A 15,774-nucleotide genomic window follows, 5' to 3' on the forward strand; every position below is an offset into this window, starting at 1 on the left:
TTCTCAAAAGAATGCAAGCTCCATGAAGGCAAGGAGCTCTATCTATCTGCTGTATTCATGGTGCCCAGAAGAGTGTGGGTACAATAACTATTTAAACAGAGACTTGTCCTGAGGCAGATCCAAATATGTGAATATATTCTCTGAATATATATAGTAAAACTCAGGGCTATACTTCTATTTTGTATTAATTGATGTCTTAAAATCAGGTTTTACTTTGAGACAATTTTGTAAAAGACAAACTTAAAATACCAACTGGAGATACAGCACAGAATAGGACTAGGATTAGGGAGCCCTGGGTCATCTCTCTCTTTTTTTTTCTTTTTGGTGAGGCAGATTGGCCCCGAGCTAACATCTATGCCAGTCTTCCTCTATTTTGTATGTGGGATGCTGCCACAGCATGGATTGATGAGCAGTGTGTAGGTCCATGCTGGGATCTGAACTGGCGAACCCCAGGCTGCCAAAGGACGAACTTAACCACTATGCCACTTGGCTGGCCCCACTGGGTCATCTCTTTCAATGAAAGCATGCAGTCATCAACTGAATGTTTGATACTGAGCAAGTCTCCTCACCTTACTTTAGCCCTCATCTGCAAAATGATACATGTTTTTTGGCTAGAAAGCATCACAAAGTAAACGTTTTGCTTTGAGTTCTCTTTCACAAACACTCTCCTCCTTGTGTGGGAGATAGAGCTATTATTAATTTCTATGATCTTATTTTAATTTTAAATCTTTGGGTAAGATGTATCTCTTTAAAAAACAAATTTTAATCTTATTCTTTGCACTCTCCTCCCAAATTAAACATAGATTTTATTAAATTATAGGAGATACAGCATAATGCCTATGTGCTTGGTCCTTTGAGCTAGATTTTTCAGTTCCACCACTTAAATTAGGCAAATCATTGAATCTCTCAGTGCCTCAGTTTCCACATAAGGATAATAATGATACTGCCTCACAGGATGGGCAGGAGGATGAAATAATACATTTAACACAGGGCCTGATCATAGTCAATGCTCAGCAAATGTTATTTTTATTTTTAAACTATTTCCGTTTCTCCATTTGCCCTCTTCTTCTTCAATATATGCATATTTGTGTGTATATATTACATATTTTATAATATTACATATTTTATAATCATATGTAATCCTATATATCATATGTATCATATATAATCATATATATTAAAATCTCAGGCACAGGGTTTTACAGCTGAAAGGAATTTATAGATCAAATTCAAATCTCTTATTTTACCCATGAGATGTACAATTATTACATTTCTATTCTTTCTGTTAGACTCAGAGGGATGGAATGATCCAGTCAGTGACAGAAATGATATTTAAACCTGAGATTCCTGGCTTGGGGCTGCATTCTTTCTACTTTTCTTCAATTTTACATTATTTTAAGTAATAACCATTTCCTATCACTATCACAAAATAGTCCACCGGCTTTTGGTTCTCAGCAAATTATGATATCACGATTGCTGATTGCAATTATAATTGCTGTCTCTCCATAAATTAGGAGGTTTATTCACTTAAAGGAGTCTATTGGACTTTAATGAAAATGTGATCATCTGGGTAGTCAGTCAGAAGAACCTGCTTCATGAAATAGGCAAATCCTTCACATTGTACGTTTAAAAATTTCAGATACTGATTTCACTAATATAATCTAATATTTAGAGCCCCAAGCAAGAGCTCACGTTCTATTTTATGCTCCATCACTGATTCACGATAAGATCTTGGGCAAGTCACTTGACCTTCTTGTATTTCAGTGTGTCAAACTAGCCATAAAACTGAGTAAAGCATGACCTCATTACAAACCCAATAGGCTTGAAAGCTAAGATGTGCTTTGATACGTTAAAGAATTACCAAAAGACAGCTCTAGCTGGTAAAATGTGAAGAATCAGAATAATAAATTTTACTATAATGAGTAAAATGATTCTGCAATGTACAGTTTTTAGCAAGTAAAGTCATGAAAAAGTTTCAAAGCATTTTATTTGGGTGAAATAGGTTAAATAACAGAGGAAGAAATACTATTTTAGAGAATGCCTGGTTTTCAAAACCATAGATTGTAGCAACTTAACTAAAATAATTGTAAAAAATGGAAGACTGTTAGAAGCTAATGAGTCCTTAATAATGAAACACATTTCATTTCTAGGCTATTATTTCCCCCTACTCGTACAATGTATACTGTTTTAAAATATATTTAACTAACTACCATATGGAAAGCCTGGCAAAGAATACAAATTCCCTTAGGAATGAAGTAGTTTTAATGACGAGTTTGGCCATTTAAACTAGTTACTCACTGGATTATTGAATATTCTTTAAATTGATTTTGTATCAGTCCCTTTTCCTCTATTTCCAACTCTCCATTAATATATACACTTTATTCCCACTCAGGTTTCCCCCTATGAATACAAGATGTTAATGATGATGATGGTGGTGGTGGTGGTGATGATTGGCAGATTTGTGGGTGAACAATGTCTTTATAATCTGCAGAGGAAAGGCAGCCTCTCTTTGAACTCAACAGCAGGTTCACTCTTTCTGTGGCATTCCAGAAGGAACATCAGTGAGAAGAACAGTTCCACCAATAGTTGTCGGAGGTTATCTCAGAAGCCCTGTGACATCTGCAATGTGCCCTGAACATTTTCCATTCTTTTAAAACGTATTTCTGCAGACTCTCTCAAAGCCAGAAACGAACATAACCAAGCAAAGCCCTTTCTAGCAGGGGTTGTCAATCATACACTTTGCCACATTCTCTGAAAGAGTACGCAAATGATAACTTGCAACTGTTGCCGAGGCCGTGTAAACAAAAGATCAAATTCTGTGTTCTGCCTTGGCAAGAAAAGACACTGCAGCACTTTGTCAAGATTTTTACAAGTTCTGGGCTTCAAATTAACACCTGAAATGGTCTTTTCTCTAGTTTACAGAAAAATTGAAAGCATCAGTAAATCTAAAGATTAAAATACTGGTTAAAAAGAAATATAATCAAGATTGTGCGTTAAAATATGGTCTAGCTGCATAACAGACTCAATTAGCTGTGTGTTCAGCTGTAATCTAGGGGATTCTAACCATCTATTTTTTTCTTCTTTTGTTTCTATGGATTTATGAATAAAGATCTGATCCCTCTCAGGACTAGGAAAATTAAGAAAAAAAATTCAAAGCATGGATTTTAAGGTGTATGGAAGATGTACAGGTATATTAATTTCGGTAAGACTGGAGCCAGGATGAACAGTATTTTCCTGAGGAAAAAGAGAACAAAACAGTAGAGGAGAGAGATAATTCAGGCATACAAAAGAATATTCGGTTGAAACGTAAAAACATTAAAAGAAGACTGGCTAAGCATATGAGCATGGCACAGATTTAGCAGTCGAGCATACATAATTTGTCTCAGACATGGCTTCAAATTTTGAAAAGAAAAACGTCTGACCAATTTCTTGCACGAGGAAAACTGCCTTGCTCCTTCCAGACCCCTCTCCTCGGCAGCTGAAGGTGTGCAGTCTGATCCCCTGCCCAGGACCTCCCGCAGCTCCCCGAACGGGAGGCGGCCGGCTGGGGACCCCGGGGCGAGGGGCCGGAGGGACCTGGCTGCCACAGCGGACACTAAGAGAGTGGGGGGTGGGGGGTGGGGTCACCACAGGTGGGGGTGGGGCTGGGGTGAGGGGCAGACGGCTTCGGAAGGCCAGGGCAGCCCCAGCTCGGGGGCTATGCAGACGCCCTGTCCTCGTCCCGGGCCTGGATGGGAGACTCCGGCGACTCCTCGCTGCACCTGCCCTGGGACCACGCTCCTCTCCCCGAACCCTCGGCGTCCGAGTCCTGGGCCAGGGCCCGCGGCGGCGGCGGCGCGCGCGCGGGGGGCGGCGGGAAGCCGGGCGCGCCGGGGGGCGGGGCCAAGCGACAAGGCCCGGCCCTCGCAGAGCTGCTCGGAGCGAAGCGGCCGCGGTCGCGGCGGAGGGATACGGAGCGCGCTATATATACCGCGGAGCGCAGGCTCGCTCTTCGGCAGTGGTGTTGGGAGCCTCGCGGACGCGGCGCCGTTACTCGCAGTCGGGCGGCGGCGCAGGCGGCGGCGGCAGCGGCACGGCGCTCAGCGCACACCGCGCCTTAGCAGCAGCAGGAGCAGCGGAGGCACCCCTGCCGTCACAGCCCTTGCGCTGGTGCAGCCACCCTCGATCTCTGTGTTCTTCCTCCCTTCGCTCGCACCATGGTAGGTCGGGAGTGTCAAACGCCGGCGTAGCAGCTGCCTGCCCAGGATTTCTTCCCAAATTTTTAGTGCAGTCCGGTTTTTCTTTTTTTCTGGTGGGGTTTTTTCTCTTTTCCGGGGGTTACGCAGCAACTGCGGTTAAGAAGGATGCATTCCGGATTTGCATCTTGGTTTCCTCGGCCAGGGATCCTCATTTAAATCTTGGCCGCTCCTGGAGTTGGCCTTGGCGGTGGGCTGTCCGCGGGCAGGGGCTCCGGCCGCAGCCGCACCGGGGCCTTCCGCATCCACCCCCTCCCCCAGCCCCGCACCGCTGCATCCAGCGCGCCGCACCCGGGCTGCCCGCAGCGTTGCGCCTCGGCTGGGGCCCCGGGGGGCGGGGGAGCCGGGCGGGGCCGGGCACTAGACGCCCCCCCTCACCAGGCACGAAAGCGGAGGGGCGGGCGGGCGGTGGAGAATGAATGGGCCGGAGGGAGCCGGTGGCGCACCTTGCCCCAGCCGGGGCTTGGGGGACGCCGTCGGTGTTCCCACCCCTTCCAGCCGACCCCGCTGGGCGCCCTCTCTCAGCCTCTCTCCCCTCCTCCCTCCCGGGGGGCGCGGCGCGGGCGTGGGCTGGGAAGGAAGGAGCCGGGGAAGGGTGGGGTGGGGGCAGGAAGGCGAGGGGTGGGGGGCGGAGAGGGCGGAAGCGGCGGGCCGGCCGCCCTGCTCCCGGGCGGGGCCCTGCGGTGTGGCCGGGGCTCGTGTCTCCCTGTCTCGCACCCCTGCAGCCCCCCATCCAGTGCGGCAGTACAGGCGCGCGTGAGCCTCGGTACACCGGGAGGTCCCTTCCCGCGGGAGGCACTCGGCTCGCGCTAATTGGGGCGGGGGGGGGGGGCGGGGGAGGAGGGAGCTGGCGCGCTGCTCGGTTTCCATTAGAGACGCAAAGTTTCTGCCCCGGGAGGAGGAGGCGGCGGCGGCGCGGCGGGCTTGCCGCCTGGGGGAGCAGAAGCGGGTGGGAGGCGCGAGGCGGACTTGGTCCCTACCCGCCACTCGGCCCCGGAGTGGGGGCTCGCACTGGCTTGGGAGGCGTGGGGCCTCCACCCTGGGGCCACCTTGCCCCCCGGCACCCCGCCTGCCCTCGGGGCGCGCACCCCCGCCTGGCCCCTCGCCCGGCGTTTTCCCCGCTCCGCGCCACTTCCCGGTCCGCAGAGAGATGCCCTCCACGTTTCCGCTTTCTCTGCAGCTTCTAGACTGCCAGATGCGCCTGTGCGCCTCGCTGGGTGTGTTTTCCACAGCCCCCTTCCTCCCTCGGCGGGCAGGACTGACATCAGCCACCGCGTTTTCTGGCTTGGCGGGGTGGGGAGATGGCTCCTGGCAGGTTCGGAGCACCTTTGCCCCTAAGGCCAGCAGCGCGATTTTGGCGGAGAAGGGTATTCCTTTGTCGAGGAAAGCTGATACTCTCGAGAACTCCTCGTAACAGGAGAGTTTTGTGGCGAGGAGGGCCTTTTCTGCCCAGTAAGGTGACAGCTTCTCTTGCGAGGTGTGGCAGCGCTTCCTGTTGTACAAGACAGACGTTTCCCTGGTGTTACATAAATCATCGTGTCGCCTTCGTTCGATGTACAGAAAACCAACGTGCAGTGACTGGGTAGAAAGGAAGACTCAGTTCTAATTTGAAAAAAATAAGATTTCCCCCCCAAATCAGTATATTGGAACACTATTCCTACTGTGAAAGTTTTGATTTAAGAGGTGGAATAAACTTAACACCGTCAGCTTTCTAGTAGGACTTATTTTGTAACTGGTTTCATTAGATGTCCTTCATTAAAATAAAAAGCTGTATTAGCTTTCTTTGAGATTGTCACATTCCCCTGGCTGGTTTCGGTGTGGCAGAGAGCAAATAATGCAAGTGAGAATTATCTTCACGGCCATTACCACCTCGAGTAAAGTGTGTTTACTGTTAGGAGTCTCATGTCATCCTTAAGGTGGGTAGAGTTAGTATTGTCCAGCAAAGGTAATAGTTCCTCCTCTCTAGAAAAGAGAGGATGTAGTCTCATAATTATGTAGTTTTCTGTGTACTTAATTTTTGCAGTTTTGTGACAGCTCAGTTGTAGGACAGTTTCATTTTTTCCTGGCTTCTGAATCATGGGATAATTTGACCGAAGGCATTAGCCATTGTAAATGGTAGGCTTTTAACAAATAACTGCCTCATTTAAATGATTGGAAAGCATTTATTACATGGAAATAAAGTTGGTAACGTAACCCATTGCTGTATGTTTATTTTTTTCACTTAATTATATCTCATAAAATAGATATAAAAGCCTGTTAATCCAACCCAGTGCCATTATGTAACGCCAGTTTGGAGATTTGGAGCGCCCACAGCAATGCGCAAGGTGCGCTAAAAGCCTACCCCTGGAACGAGATCCTGGCTGCGGTGACAGCAGCGTCAGGCTGGGTCCCTTCTTGGATGGAAGCGGGGACTGCGGTGGCCCTGGCGCAGTAGGTGGCGCTCTTCTTTCTCAGAGCCTGCCCCTGCAGCACATGCCGTAGGGCCTTTTGCCACTAGAGGTGCCATTTTTCAAATTTTGAACCAACCCTTCCTAGTTAGACCTCCAAGCACACAGAGCACACAGCCGTAGGCCCATAAAAGAAAACCTGAAATGAGACATTGTCACTTCCTTGTCATCCTTTGTGTTTAAAATAACATAAAGGGTTCCCTTTATTCTGTTTTCTTTAAATGACATGCTAAAGTGAAAGATGCTAAAGTTTTCACACGGGTGATTTTTTTTTTTAAGATTGATTTTTGAAAGTTTACTGTTAAAAGTGTCATCGGAAAGACTGTTGATCTCAGACTCTTGTGGATTGAATTACAGCCTTTTTTTTATCCCATGTAGGCTGATCAGCTGACCGAAGAACAGATCGCTGGTAAGTTGATGACTTAAGGGGTTCCAGTAGGCCAGAACTTGGTTTTGGTGACCCCTCTGTCCCCTCCTTCCTCGAATCAGGGCAGTTTTCTAAGAATTTATTTAAATGAAAACAATAAGCAGAAACGTGTAGGTCAAGTGTTACTCTTTACCAGTATTTGGGAGATAATGTGAAAGGAAGTGAGACTAAGACTACCCACTTTGTTCACTCTGGAGCGTTAGCTCCGCTTCCTGGCGGCGTAGAGGCTTTGCATACGATGAGGCTGCATGGAGCTGCTCAGAAATGCAGTTTAGAATTCTTCTACCACAGGTCTGTCAGTAATTCACAGTGAAAGCTTGTGCATGCTGTTCTGAAATAAATGGGAATGTGAAAATGAATGTTAGGAACATATAATAATTGGGAAGGGAGTTATGTTAGTTTAGATTTTAGCTTTTACTATTCCCTGGAGGACTTTTTTGAGGTGGTTTCTTTTTAGGAAACCAGGAATGTCTTTGAAATGTTCTGGAAGCTATGTGGAAAGAATACACTGGTTCCCTGGGAATGCACGTTTCTAGTAACCTCTTTGTGTTGCTGTGAATCAAGGAGTTCTTAACGGCTATTGAAATTTAACAGGAAGGGACCTTACGGGAACACGTGGACCAATCTTCACCTGTCAGATTGGATTTAGGACTAATTTAAGCGTGTAAAAATAGGAGAAATTGTGGTTTTATGGAGCAGTGTTTGCTTTATGGACTGCTGTATGAAGGCCAGTCCAGCAGGACTATTGTGGTGTTTATTTCAGTAGATAAAGGCCAGGCAGTTAACTTGCACTGCTTGGACAGCTCGCTTTGGCAAGCCCAAGGGAAGTGTACGCTGTGGCTGGGTTGCGTAAAGACATTAATTCTAAAAGGTAAACTTTTGTTTTCAGAATTCAAGGAAGCTTTCTCCCTATTTGACAAAGATGGCGATGGCACCATCACAACGAAGGAACTTGGAACTGTCATGAGGTCACTGGGTCAGAACCCAACAGAAGCCGAGCTGCAGGACATGATCAACGAAGTGGACGCTGACGGTAAGGACTTTAGAACACTGAATGAGCGCCAGCGTTGTGTAATTCAAGTTCAGACATGTTACAGGATTGTCTTTCAGGTCCCCAGAGCAAAGCAAATGTGCAAAGATCTTTTCTGTGGTTGCCTTACAGCCATTGACAATTAAAACAGAAGATTATAGGCCTGCCTTTTGCCCTGCTTACTGTCTGGAACATTTCTTGGATCAGATAACCGTATTGTTTTTTTCTACTTGCTGTGACCTACAGCTCAATCTTTTATCAAGTTGCCCGAGAGTCTGTACTGAGTCCTGGGGGAGAAGTAAAAATATGTAGCCATAGATCTTTTTAAAAAGCTTATTGTCTCCAAGAGGAGGAGAAAAACCCCTTGAGAAGTGGAAGAAGAGCCCTCTTAGACATTAATGTGGAATTGTGAACAGTGAGCTGTAGATGTGTTTATTGAAGAGAATTTTGAGGACTGCATGAGGCTTGGGGGAGCTGGTGCATGGTGACTGTGGAGAGTAGGTTTTCAGAACCTGACAGGAGGGGAAGATGTATAAGGTGCTGAGCCGGAGGGAATAAGTAGTAACTCCTGTAGCAGTTGGTCACCAATCAGTCATCTGTTCCTCTGGACTCCAGAATAGTGGACGATAGACGTCTCATTGCTCGCTTATATTAGTACATAGTTTTTGAGCACTCCCTCATGTGCGCCGCCCCCCCACAAAACCTCTTATATTTGGGAGCCATGTATACGTACTACCTTACATTGTAGAACAGAGTAAATTTTTAAAAAGTGAACTAAGAGTTAACAGTTTGGATCTAGAATACTTTCTAAATGATTGGCTTGATAGTAGCCATTTAAAAAAATATGGTATCTTAAGGTGATAAAACAGAATTACGCTTGTCGGGTCACATGTTTAGAAGCAGGGGTCTGGGGTAAGCATTTTATCAATAATTTCAACTCATTTGAGCTACTTGTAAAGACTGTTTTCATCTTTAGTATTGTTTTGGAAAAAGGTTGTTCATAGTTCTCTCTAGTTTGACTGCTAAGATGATCAGCCATGTGGGAACATGGAGTGGCTCCCTCCTGTTTTGTGTAAACCCTGGGAAACTGTGTCTGGGGACTGGCAGAGTGTATTAGCCCCTTAGATGCTATGGAACAAGCGGGGAGAAGTTGTCCCAGGCTGCAGAATCTAGTATTTGCAATGAATAAATATGATGATGCCTAAGGACATCATCTCTGCAGGCTATGAGATAGCACTTCAAATAATTTAAAATTTTGGAAGCCAAAAGGGCTTGAAGGGAATCTCTGAATTATTATTTTGATTTAAAGGTACCGGTGAAAATGAGTAACTTAACCTAAGGCTTTTTTCTTCTAATTTAGTTTCATTTCCATTTAATTCGAGTTAGACTATTAATGTGGTGGCTTGCCTTTGGGGTGTTCATCTAACTCTTGGTTTTGGAGGAGGAATTGTTTGGAACACCGGCCACAGAAGAGATTCTTCTGACACAGTTTCCTAAATGTTAATGGTCTGAGCTTTGGACACACTTCTGAGCTGTGCCCTTAAAGGGAAATAAAGAGGCTGAGTTGGGGAGAAAACGATTAGGTGACTTGTCATCATAAAGTGGCTGAGAAATGACTCCTGGAGAAGACTTTCTAACACTTTATGGTCCATGGCATAAAAAAGGCAGTTTTGCCTTTCTCATAATCCGTACCCTCCCTAAAAGCATTTGGTACTCCTGGTGGCCCAGTTAGAGGCCTTATTAGAATCCCTGGCCAGGGCAGAGTCCGAGCTGAGGATCTCCCTCACCCTGGGGAAGGCGGTCTCAAGTGCTTCCCTTGGGAGTGGAAGGGTTCGGCCTGCGGTGCCATGTGCTTTTTTCCCTCTTGAACTGTCCAGCCCCCTTCAGTGGTCAGGAATCCATATGTGCAGTTTCCTTTGCATCGTTAAATGCTATCCTGGGCGCTCATTACTAGTTGGAATTAGGTGAATCATGTGAAATTGCCCTGTGGGGAATTTGAGCAGTTTAGACCCACGAATGCTTGAACCTAATGAAATAATTTAGCAGTTTGTCCTAGCAAGTGATGACCATTCTATAAAGTGGTTCTAAAATTACCCCTGCAGTTGCGTTCCTGGAGCGCTTATTTTACAGGAGCTTTTTGTTTTTTAATTTGAGGTAATGGCACCATTGACTTCCCAGAATTTTTGACTATGATGGCTAGAAAAATGAAAGATACAGACAGCGAAGAAGAAATCCGTGAGGCATTCCGAGTCTTTGACAAGGTAATCTTGCGTCTGCATGGCAGATGGTACTTAAATACGGCTTTTTTGCTATCATTTCTGAAAGCTCTAACAATCTGTTTTAGTTAGAACACTATGCCCTGAGCCTCTCTAATCTCACTTTCAGATATCCTGACTTATTGCAGTAACCTTACTGGGGGAGGGTGAGCACAATAAGTACAGCCATGCATTGCTTAACGACCAGCTTACGTTCTGAGAAATGCATCATTAGGCAATTTCGTCATTGTGTGAACATCAGAGAGTGTACTCTTACACAAACCTAGATAGAGTAGCCTACTACACACCTAGGCTATGTGGCACCGATCTTCTGGGACTGCTGTCATATATGTGGTCTGTCATTGACCATGACGTCATTATGCGGCACATGACTGTAGTAGAGAAATTTTGAACCAAGTTTCTTGATTGTTACTTTCAATTTCTGTTAGCTTTGGAAAAGCTCCTGCATCTTTTGCGTTCGCTGGCTGCATGTATTCAGTGGGTAGAGATGGGAACGGGAGATGGGAGAGCTGTCCGTGTCCGCAGAGGTGGCAGTAACTTGAGAGGGCGTAATGAAGTCAAAGACCCTGCCCACCCCAAGCCACGGTGAGCCTCTGTCAGTAACAATTGCTGAACGTTCACAGGATGGCAACGGTTACATCAGTGCGGCAGAACTACGTCACGTCATGACAAACTTAGGAGAAAAACTAACAGATGAAGAAGTAGATGAAATGATCAGAGAAGCAGATATTGACGGAGACGGACAAGTCAACTATGAAGGTAAGCACGTTTCCGTAGCTTAGTGTTTAAGCCTTCCCTTTCGGCTCCAGAAACAATTGCTTCGTTAGACTTTCACTGAGTTTTTTTTTTTTTTAATATATACAGAGCAGAGATGTTGTGTTCATTAAAGCTGCTTTTGAAGGTAACCGAAAGTTATGATTATTTGTCTTTACAGAATTCGTACAGATGATGACTGCAAAATGAAGACCTACTTTCAACTCCTTTTCCCCCCTCTAGAAGAATCAAATTGAATCTTTTACTTACCTCTTGCAAAAAAAAAAAAAAGTTCATTTACTCATTCTGTTTCTATATAGCAAAACTGAATGTCAGAAGTACCTTCTGTCCACACACACAAAAAATCTGCATGTATTGGTTGGTGGTCCTGTCCCCTAAAGATCAAGCTACACATCCGTTTTATGATATAAATACTTGTACTACCTTAACGATAAGGAAGCACTTGGTGGACTCCTTGCAGTTCCATTTGCTAATGAGTAATACACTGTTTGGGCTGGCCAGTTTTTCATGCATGCAGCTTGACAATTGAGCACAGTCAGGCATTTGTATTAAAAATGAAAAACGAAAAAACAAATTCAAAACCTATTCAAATGGGTTCTAGTTCAGTTTGTTAGTATAAATCGTCATAGCTGGTTTACTGAAAACAAACACATTTAAAATTGGTTTACCTCAGGATGCTGTGCAGAAAAGCGAGTGAAGGATAAACTGTCTAGATACAGCCCCACTAGCAGGATGGTCCTCTTGTACTTCCATGTGCCCCCACCCATGGTGACAATGACACCCTGGTGGCAGGCCTGTGTGTGCTGGTTTAGCATTGTCTGCGTTGTACTAGAGCAAAGCGGGTGTCAGGCTGTCACTGTTCACACAAATTTTTAAAAAGAAACTTTTCCAGGGGAGCATCTTTGGACTCTCTGTTTTTAAAACCTTCTGAACCATGACTTGGAGCCAGCAGAGTAGGCTGTGGCTGTGGACTTCAGCACAACCATCAACATTGCTGTTCAAGAGATTACAATTTACGTCCATTCCAAGTTGTAAATGCTAGTCTTTTTTTTTTTTTTTCCAATAAAAAGACCATTAACTTAAAGTGGTGTTAAATGCTTTGTAAAGCTGAGATCTAAACGGGGACAAGGAAGTTGGAGGGGAGGCCAGTGCGCCTTTAAATGCCCACAGCCCAGCATTGGGTTTCCCTCCCTCCCTCCTGACATCCTAGCACCAACCTCTGAGCCTGAGACCTTGCCTAAAACCAGGCAGATAGCGATTACTTCATCATATCCATGGACACGTAGGTCTACTTGTATTTTCACCCGGGGGGAGGGGAGGGGGGGTGGGGGGAGGCGAACTGCGGTGACTTAATGATTATTCAGGCAGTAGAGCTCTTAATGAAGGAAAAAAACCCACTTTCTCAAGCATGTATTTAGGGGTTCTTCTCAGTCGCGCTGCTGATTACCTGTTTTATGTAACTACTTGAGACCATCTGTGCAAGAGACATGATTTAGTGTGTCTGTAATCCAATCCTCGCTGTGTGTGGTAGGAGCATACTCACTTTTCTAAGCCAGTCTCTTCATGCCTAAAAGACACTACCAGTCGCCTTTTGATTCACGATTCTTAATTTATGATTTCTATTTACCTTAGCCTCCTTTTATTTTTTCTAAGTTGACTTGACTTTGCTTTCTTCCCCTAAGTGGAACTAATGCTAGCCCCCAGCTTGAAAGTAAAACTCAGCCCACAGGGCGTTTTGTGTCTAATTATAAACCTGTAACCCACACTAGGAGATGCTGGTGCTGGTCTCTGCAGTGGGATTTGTCCGCTTAAAAAGCCCCCTTGAAGGCATGTTGCATTTAACGCAGAGCTCTTTTTGAAGCGAAGGCTGGACGTACGTTTTCCAGGGTGTGAACTGATTGTATCCTATTAGCAAGGCGGTTTGGGTTTTGAGTGTTTGTGTGGGGGTTTTCATTTGCCAGGGAACCAGTGGCAGGTTGCTAGCGAGGCAGTGAGAAGCTCTTGGCAGCCACATGGCTGCGTTCAGGGTTGATTTATAGAGACCCTCGGCTTCTCCCTCTCCTACTCCCTGTCTTTCTGGCATTTTGCAGCTTGTTAGATTTCCTGCCAGAGGGGCGGGTCAGAGCAGTGGAGAGGAGCCTGCCCATCCGCCTCCGCTGCTGGTTCTTGGACTGGGTGGTTGGTAGGAGAGGGGTTGACATCATGAGCTGGGGTTGGCTTTCATAATTCCCTGAATCTGGAAGGAACACCTAAGGATACCTTGGGGTTCTTCTGGTGAGATAGGACTGAGGATGCCTGGTTCAAGTAAGTTAATGACCTAGATGTTTCTTGGAGGGAGGTCAAGAACCCTGACTTTTGACCCAGTCTCAGGCCTGTGGCTGATGACCTCCTGGTAGTTTCAAAGAGGCTTGGGGGTGATTTATTTTTAAAAACTGCCTTCTGTCTTACCCTTTCACCAAGTCTTTTTCTAGAAGCTGAGTGGACTCCATTTTAGTGGTCCCACAGTCTTTGCTAAAAGACTGCCTTTGAAACCAGATTCTTGTATGGCCTGGATCCTGCATGAGGACCGGAAACCTTTCCCCCAGGGGATGCTGAGTTCCAGATTGGTGCAGAGGTGAAGCCCAGCCCACTGTAGCCTTTCCCTCTGGCCTCGGAGGGGACAACCAGCCCCGGGGTTAGGTGTGTGCGGTCCCTGTGAGTTGGTGAGAGGAAATAGCTGGATGTTGTGGCAGTGCTCTTCAACTGGTGAGCACCTTCCTGTAATCTCTTGCCCCTACTTCTAACTGCTCTATAAATATATACATATATTTATATATATAAAGTGACTAGTTTAACTGGCATCCCGCTTGAGCCTGAGACTTGCCATAAAAAACTGCTGAATACTTGGCAAACACTTTCATAGTTTTGTTCTCCATCTGTTTGGGGTAGGTGTTGAGTAAGGCAAATGTATCCTGATATTTCAGATGGGTTCTTGAAGCACTGTTGCCAAGGAGGGCTTTTTCTGATTTTTTGACAAACGAACTTTTGCACACTTTAATTGGTGTCTTTCGGCAACTTAAACACATTGAAAATTAGCTACTGTACATATTTTTGTATTCTCTTTATAAATGCATGTCTGACTGTACCTGTAACCGTATAGTAATGAGCGGCTGTCCAGTAGGCCCAGCGCCACTGTGGCCCATCAGAGTAGCAGCATATTATTGGCCCCTCAGTATACTGGGAACTTCTTCCTAAACAAAGAATGTAAATTTGGTCAAGTCTGCTCTTTGTTCAATTATTTTAAACATCTGAATTAATTATTGTATATCCTAAATAGATTGATCCTTTTGGCAGTGACTAGATTCCACGAATGTGTCTTAATCTCTCTCTCCAGCTGGTAGTTACTGTTTTCTTTTTTGATCCCTTGAAGTTGTCCTGTAGGAGACAGAAATTCTTTGCTGTCTGTGTCCCTTGGAGTAAGAGGGTAGTGGCATGGGTGCAGCGCGTGTTCTTTCTCAGATCTATTACACTGTTCATTAAACACGTCTGTAGCAAAGATGGTGGCAGTTCTCTTGTTACTGAAGTTCATCTTCACTGTGGCAATTTGAAAAGGAGATGTACTTGAACGTTTCTGTAAATCTTGAGATAAACTGTTTGGAGATTTAACCACCTCTCTGATGGGGGACCAACTCTATGGAAATTGTAAATAAGTTTTATTTATAAACCTGGCACTGTATTCAATAAACATTTCTGCAGCCTTTCATCTCTAACTGCGAATTGTGTAGGTTTTTAGCTTGGATAGCTTTCAACCCATTTTGCTCGATGAACAAGACGTACCTGCCCTCGGACGTCACTCCACCTGGGCTCTGGCACAGTCGGTGAGTGTGAGGGGCCACAGCGACCATGAACACATCTCACTACAGCCTGACTCGAGCTTTAAGTAGCTCAGGTGTTAATAGCTGACATTTTCGTCCAATCTCTTGGCCTATTAATGTACCTGGGCTTGCTTTATGCAGAAAATGTACACCATAAAAAGATTAATTTCCCTGTAACCTCAATGTTAATCCAAGTCTCTAGGGGTTGTGTAAAGAAATACATTTTAAAAATTAGATGGGAATCTTAAATTATATAAGCACATACCTCTGCCCATGTCAAGAGCAGGGCAGCTGAGGAAAACCAGGTAGGGTGCAACTTCCATTCAGAAGCTTGGAGTGGAAAACTTCCCCTTAGTGCTGTCCCAGACTCTGGTTAGCAGGAAAGGCCACCTCCTGGCCGCCCCTGCTTTCCAGAAGGATCTTTTCCAAGATGCCTTGCCTGCTTCCTTTCCAACTGCACCGAAGCAGTGAGAGGGCTGCAAAGGGGAATGGTCACGGGGTAAGCCCCTGCTTCGGCCACAGGCTCAAGACACGTCTCCAGAGAGCATTTAGCCCCTCCTGTGTATAGGAGTTGGGACTGCAAGGATGTGGACACCACCGTGGGGACAGAGCCCTGTGCTCTGAGACTTGAGGCCTGGCTCCTGGGTTTGGTTCTGTCCCTCTGTAGCCCTGGGCAAGTTCCTGATCTTATCTGGGCCTCAGTTTCCTCCTTAGTAAAATACAATTATTCG

General features: G+C 45.6%; 1 protein-coding gene across 4 annotated transcripts; it reads left to right on the forward strand.

Moving 5' to 3' along the window:
* The first annotated feature begins 3,866 nt into the window (after positions 1–3,866).
* On the forward strand, positions 3,867–14,938 carry CALM1 (calmodulin 1). 4 transcript variants are annotated; one of them, XM_070594395.1, is made up of 7 exons: positions 4,866–5,001; positions 6,479–6,559; positions 7,061–7,091; positions 7,999–8,142; positions 10,294–10,400; positions 11,039–11,174; positions 11,350–14,938. In XM_070594395.1, the coding sequence occupies exons 2-7, from the start codon at positions 6,551–6,553 to the stop codon at positions 11,376–11,378; spliced, it is 456 nt and encodes a 151-aa protein (XP_070450496.1). In that variant the 5' UTR covers positions 4,866–5,001; positions 6,479–6,550; the 3' UTR covers positions 11,379–14,938. The 4 variants fall into 4 exon arrangements, with proteins under 4 accessions (XP_070450497.1, XP_070450498.1, XP_070450496.1 ...); XM_070594396.1 differs by lacking the exons at positions 4,866–5,001; positions 6,479–6,559 and adding an exon at positions 3,867–4,199; XM_070594397.1 differs by lacking the exon at positions 6,479–6,559 and having other exon boundaries at positions 4,859–5,001.
* Positions 14,939–15,774: the final 836 nt, after the last annotated feature.

The sequence above is a fragment of the Equus przewalskii genome, chromosome 25 (genome assembly GCF_037783145.1).
Source record: "Equus przewalskii isolate Varuska chromosome 25, EquPr2, whole genome shotgun sequence".
NCBI lineage: Eukaryota > Metazoa > Chordata > Mammalia > Perissodactyla > Equidae > Equus > Equus przewalskii.

Coding starts and splice junctions, on each gene's coding strand:
- CALM1 (XM_070594395.1), top strand. Junction 7,092..7,998: donor GACCGAAGAACAGATCGCTG/GTAAGTTGATGA, acceptor TTTTGTTTTCAG/AATTCAAGGAAGCTTTCTCC. Junction 11,175..11,349: donor CGGACAAGTCAACTATGAAG/GTAAGCACGTTT, acceptor TTGTCTTTACAG/AATTCGTACAGATGATGACT.